General features: G+C 35.2%; 1 protein-coding gene across 1 annotated transcript; it reads left to right on the top strand.

Moving 5' to 3' along the window:
- The first annotated feature begins 302 nt into the window (after positions 1-302).
- LOC106350541 (glycine-rich cell wall structural protein-like) lies at positions 303-1,675 on the top strand. The gene has a single exon (XM_048738784.1). It carries the CDS (start codon positions 478-480, stop codon positions 1,504-1,506), a length of 1,029 nt encoding a protein of 342 aa, XP_048594741.1. The 5' UTR covers positions 303-477; the 3' UTR covers positions 1,507-1,675.
- The last annotated feature ends 4,930 nt before the right edge of the window (positions 1,676-6,605 follow it).

Genomic DNA, 6,605 nt, shown 5'->3' with positions numbered 1-6,605 from the left:
ATGATGTTCTTGAAATTTAATTGCATCATCACCTTCGATCCCCCACTGTCTATAGTTTTATTTCGAACTAGCTGTAATATGTTTTGAATTTTCTCTGCGCGTTAGATACACAAGCTGTAATGATGTATACAATATGAAATAGTAGTAAATTAGTAAACATGGAATTAAATAAAGGATGACATGTTATGATAGGAATAGGAGATTAATATAAAAAAGACACTTGGGTGTCACTCATTTATTGCTTCGTAGAAGAAGAAAATGAACATGAGAGACTGGGACATGAGAACATGCGGAGAAACGGTGTGCAGGAAAGGAGATGTTAGGAAATAAGATGTTGAAGGCCTCTCTCAACCATATCTCATAAATGCTCCATCTACTTAGTATATAGTATATATAGAGTTAGTAGCTAGTTCAAGTGAGCTATCACAATTGTATACTAGTCATTAAACAAGATACTAAACCAAATATATCAAAGATATGGGGAAGGTATCTTTTGGGTTTTTGAGTTTGATGCTTGTAGTCGTGGTGATTGGGGTTGTGGAGTGTAGGAGATTTGAGAAGGAGACGTTGGGAGGCGGTGGACTTGGCTTTGGTTTTGGTGGCGGCAAAGGTTTTGGAGGAGGAATTGGTGGCGGTGGAGGTGCCGGTGGAGGTTTTGGTGGTGGTGTAGGAGGAGGCCATGGTGGCGGTTTAGGAGGTGGCATTGGTGGAGGCCACGGTGGAGGTATTGGTGGTGGGGCTGGAGGTGGTGCCGGTGGAGGATTAGGTGGTGGTGGCGGACTTGGAGGAGGCCACGGTGGAGGTATTGGTGGAGGTGCCGGTGGTGGTCTAGGAGGTGGTGCAGGAGGCGGTGTCGGTGGAGGACTAGGAGGAGGTCACGGTGGAGGTATTGGCGGTGGTGCTGGAGGAGGTGCTGGTGGAGGACTAGGAGGAGGCCACGGTGGAGGTATAGGTGGTGGTGCTGGTGGTGGTTTAGGAGGTGGTGCAGGAGGCGGTGCTGGTGGAGGACTAGGAGGAGGTGCTGGTGGTGGTCTAGGAGGTGGTGCGGGAGGAGGTGCTGGTGGAGGACTTGGAGGAGGCCACGGTGGAGGTATTGGCGGTGGTGCAGGAGGAGGTGCTGGAGGTGGTGGAGGTATTGGCGGTGGCGCTGGTGGAGGACTAGGAGGAGGCCACGGTGGAGGCATTGGCGGTGGTGCTGGAGGAGGTGCTGGTGGTGGTCTAGGAGGAGGACATGGTGGAGGTATCGGAGGTGGCGCAGGTGGTGGTAGTGGTGGAGGATTAGGCGGCGGTGCTGGAGGAGGATTTGGTGGTGGTGCTGGGGGAGGATTCGGAGGAGGCGCTGGTGGAGGAGCTGGCGGAGGATTCGGTGGTGGCGCAGGCGGGGGTCACGGTGGAGGTTTCGGCGGGGGATTTGGTGGAGGATCAGGCGGAGGATTTGGGGGTGGTGCAGGTGGGGGAGCTGGAGGAGGATTTGGCGGTGGTGGTGGTGCAGGTGGTGGATTTTAAAAATTTGAAGTAATTAAATATTCATACAAAATCTCTTCTTAGCTTGAACTAAGCTAGGGCTACTTACTTATGTGCTACGTGACATGAAAAGCAAGTACATTATATTTTCTTTGTGATTCATTATTTACATGTATGAATAACCATATAAATAAACCCTATTCACAAATCACACTACTTTTCGTTGGGATCGTTCATGTTAATTCAATCAATTATCCGGGAAAATATTTTAAATTGGAAAAAAATGATTTATAACTTAGCTAAGTTATTAGTTTAGGATCATTAAAAAAATTATAACCTTAAATTTGTACTAATTAAAAAAATCATGCTTAGATATCACTTAATTAAGATAACAATTTAGCTTACGTGATAGCTTAATAATCAATTAAAAAAATATTAGTCCAAAATCCAATTACTAGAGAATATTATATTAACCTAAAATATAAAAAACATGTATTATTTTCTTAAATAAAAGCTGCGTAATTACCTAATATGATTAACATATATATAATAGTTAATGATTGTGAATAATAAATATTTGATAACAATTTTGCATCCTTCCTCATTTTTGTTTGATTTTGTATTATTAAAAGAAATTAAACAATCACATTAACCATAAAATAAAAAAAATCAGATTTTTTCTTATATGTTATATTTTGAAAATTTTAAAACAACTTTAAATTAAAAAAAATGTTAAAAATCCCTTTCAAAATTTTGTGATCAATGACTTAATTTTTTTTGTTATAACAAGATACAAATGATCATACAATTGCATTAATTTGAATTATTATTTAATATATATATATATATATCGTTTAAATAACTATGTACCATTTAAAAATACATAAATATGTTAATTTTAAAATTTGCATTGAAAGAGTATCGAGACCTTAATATTTTAATTTTGAAATTTGCCTAGAACCAATATGAACCATATTAATTTTCTTAAATGGGCATAGAACAGTTTTTAATGATTTACGAAATGGGCCACATACATGGTAAAATGTGTTTTGGTTTAAAAATTGTTGCATACCCAAAATCAATATCAACCACCATCATCTTCTTTTACAATTTTTTCACAGTAAAATATAGGGTTGGGAAAAAAAAATCTAAATCCATAAAAACCGGACCAATGCCAATCCAAAGAATAGTACTGAACTTTAACCAAAATTTGTTAGACATCCAAATGGATTCAAAATTTTGGTATCTAGAGAACCAGAACCGAACCCGATCCAAACCATAATATTTTAGGTATCCGAATATACCGAATATATCCGAATATATCCGAACAAGATTTATATACTTAAATATATTAATTATTTTCAAAAATTTAATATCTAAAAGAATATACAAGATATATAAGGCGTTTTTAAGTTGTCCAAAATACTTGGAAATATATATAAATAGCTATAAGTACATGTTTAAAATAGCTAAATGATACTTATAATACCTAAAATACTTGATATATCTATTGATTTCCTATCCAAATATTTAAGTTAAACTAATTTTATGTTAGTTTTAAGTATTTTGGCATACATTATTCAAATTTATATGTTATATATTATTTTTATTTTTAGATTTTGAAAAGTTTAAAGTATATATGAACTTTAATTTTTGAAAAAAAATTAAATAGGTTATCCGAACCCAAACCCGAACCAAACCCGCAAAGATCTGAACCGAACCAAATCCTCAAAGATCCGAACCGAGCCAAGTGGTATTCGAATATCCACCTCTAATCAAATATAAAAAGGTTATTGATGACAAAATTTATATTATTTATAATATTTAAGTATAATATATATTTTTTTAAATTCACTCTGCTCAGGCGCAGATTATCATCAAGTATAATATTAAAATGGAATATCTTATGTAACGTGTGCGAACAACATAAGAATTTCTAATCACTCTACAAAAAATCCTGTATATACTAAAACACAAGTCACTTGGCCAATCAAAATTTTACACATAATTAACATTTTACAAAAAATAAGAGCATCTATATTATTAAAACTCAAGTACAAAATTAGAGTATTTGGAGACTTGAATAGGACTATTAAAAAAATTGGAGTGTTTAGAAACATGGATTGTAGTCTTTTAAAAAACAAATTAATTTTGTTTGGAAACAAGGATAGTAGTATTAAGAAAAAAAATAATGAGCTTATGTTATTAAGAAAAATTGAAAGTCCATCATATTATAAAAAACTATCTATCCGGACCAGTTTTAAAATATAAGAACATGGGTCAACTAATTGCCTAAAACTTTTTTTTTGTCTAATCTAACCATAAAACAAAATTTAAACTTTATATACATATTTCAAATCAAAATAATAATTCAAAGTTGATTTATATCAAAAATTGATTCAAGAATATACATATATTCAAAAATAGATTTTTACTAAACTATTTTTCAATAACCATTATAAGAAAAACGTTGTCAGTATATATAAGAAAAATACAATACAAAGCCCAATTTAAAATACCAACTCAAATTATGGTTTTTATATTTCATATTAAATTTTAAAAATATAATATATGTAACTATTTATATGATGGTACGTATAAAATACTATTAATTATATGATTACTTATATGATGGTACGTATAAAATTTGATTAATTTATGATGACAATATACGACATATAATAATGACTAGGGATGAGCTTTCGGATACCCATACGGGTTTGTTTCTGATCGGTTTGAGTTTCAGGTTTTTGGGATCAAAGATTTCAGCCCTATTAGGATGTTTCTAAATTTTGGTTTGAGTTTGATTCGGATCTTTGCGGGTTTGATCCAGGTTTGGATAACCCATTTAAATTATTTTTAAAGTTTTAAAACATTTTATGTTTTAAATTTCTCAAAATCTATAAATAAAATAATAGATTACCTATAAATTTGAATAAAATATGTGAGAATACCTAAGCTTAACATATCAATTGGCTTGATTTAAAATTTTGGATACGAAATCAATAATTATTTTAAGTATTTTTGGTGATTTGAGTATACTTTAACTATTTCAGATATTTAATTTTGACTATTTATATATATTTTCAAGTATTTAAACCAATTTAAAAGTATCATTCTTGATGTTTTATATACGTTAAATCTAAAAATAATTAATATATATATAAGTATATAAATCTATTTTAGATAAATTCGGGTACCCGAATACTTCTGTTCAGATCAGATTCGGTTCTCTAAATAACAAAATTTTGAATAATTCGAATATTTAATCAATTTATGTTCGAGTTTGGTACTATATTTTCGGATCGGTATCGGTTATGTTCCTCAGATTCATTTTGCTAAACCCTAATAATTACATGAAAACAAATATCAACATACTTTTCAACATACTTTGAAGGTCAAAGTCTAGTATTAATTAAAACAAGATAAATGCTATGGTAAATCGTAACAGTTACACCCCCACGATCCTTCCTTCCTCATCCACGGCCTTTCTTCCCATACTCCTATATATCTCTAAAATCTGACAAGCAAATCAGAGGTTTAAATTCCTTCGGTTCTAAGGCCCTATGGAAAAATCTAGCATAAAACTCATGAACTCCATCCTTCCCTGCTCTCCATGTCTCTCTTGCATCATTTTGTAACGCCCCGACCCGCCCACGGCTAATGGGCCACCCACGCCCGCTCTCTCGGCCCGTGGGCCCCATCCCGTCTGACGGTCGGTCCGTTAATTTTTCCAAAGGCTCGAAATCATTGTTTACTGATCCTGCAATCACCACCCGACCTTTCCCCGTGCTTTGGTCTCACTCGCACGCTATCGCGAATCACTTCCCGATAGGTCACCCATCCTTCCACTACTCCAGCTCAAGCACGCTTAACTCTGGAGTTCTTTCAGGATGTGCTCCGGAAAAGGTAAGTCAACTTTGGTGACATAGGTAGCCAAATCAATTCTCTTAAGCCTTTTCACATATCACAACTCGGGATGTTACAATTCACCCCCTCTCAAAGAACGCAACGTCCTCGTTGCGCCCCCGACAGGTCTCAAGACGCCTCTCAGGTCAGAACTGAGACGGCTAACCAGCTCTGATACCACTTGTAACGCCCCGACCCGCCCACGGCTAATGGGCCACCCACGCCCGCTCTCTCGGCCCGTGGGCCCCATCCCGTCTGACGGTCGGTCCGTTAATTTTTCCAAAGGCTCGAAATCATTGTTTACTGACCCTGCAATCACCACCCGACCTTTCCCCGTGCTTTGGCCTCACTCGCACGCTATCGCGAATCACTTCCCGATAGGTCACCCATCCTTCCACTACTCCAGCTCAAGCACGCTTAACTCTGGAGTTCTTTCAGGATGTGCTCCGGAAAAGGTAAGTCAACTTTGGTGACATAGGTAACCAAATCAATTCTCTTAAGCCTTTTCACATATCACAACTCGGGATGTTACACATTTTTCTTCTATTTCACCTAAGTTATATGTGATCATTTTTGCAGGAAACAAATTGAAGATGTCATTGGACTATACTCATGCTTTTCAAGTGAAGCATTCTGTAAACATTGGAAGAAAAGCAAGAAAGTTGTTGGATAATTTCCAGGTGAGTTAATTACGAATGTAACTTTAGTTTTAAAGTTGTGTTATAATATTTAACGCTTGTCATAATGGTATCATAACTTCACTTTAAGTAGAAAATGTTTTACACGGGTTGATAATTCAACTTTCTTTACTCATCGCCCTCATGAAAACTAGCGATTTAATCGTGTCTGGTTTGTAACATAAAGCCAAGTTATACTTAATATGAATTCATTATCAAATCCATTTTTACGTTGATTGCATTGCTCTTAGCTACCAAAAAGAAATTTCTTTGACTTTTGTTTTTTGGTTGACTCTATTAAGTTATTAAGAAATTAATTATTATATATCAAAACGATAGCAATTAAAACACACACATATCTGTTACTAAGTTCTTTGTTCCAACTTTATATCTGGGAAGTAAGTAATTTTATGCAAGCAGTTTACAAAAAAAAGAATGTAATTTTATGTCTTATATATAGGTGTGGTTTCTGATATAGCTGGGATGATTCAGTCCGGAAGAAGCTTTGAGGGGAAATAGCGGAAAAAAGATAAGCAAAACAAGAGACTGAAACAA

This window comes from Brassica napus, chromosome A1 (assembly GCF_020379485.1).
Source record: "Brassica napus cultivar Da-Ae chromosome A1, Da-Ae, whole genome shotgun sequence".
Taxonomy (NCBI): domain Eukaryota; kingdom Viridiplantae; phylum Streptophyta; class Magnoliopsida; order Brassicales; family Brassicaceae; genus Brassica; species Brassica napus.
The sequence above is the reverse complement of the archived record's forward strand: the minus strand, read 5'-3'. Positions and strand labels throughout refer to the sequence as shown.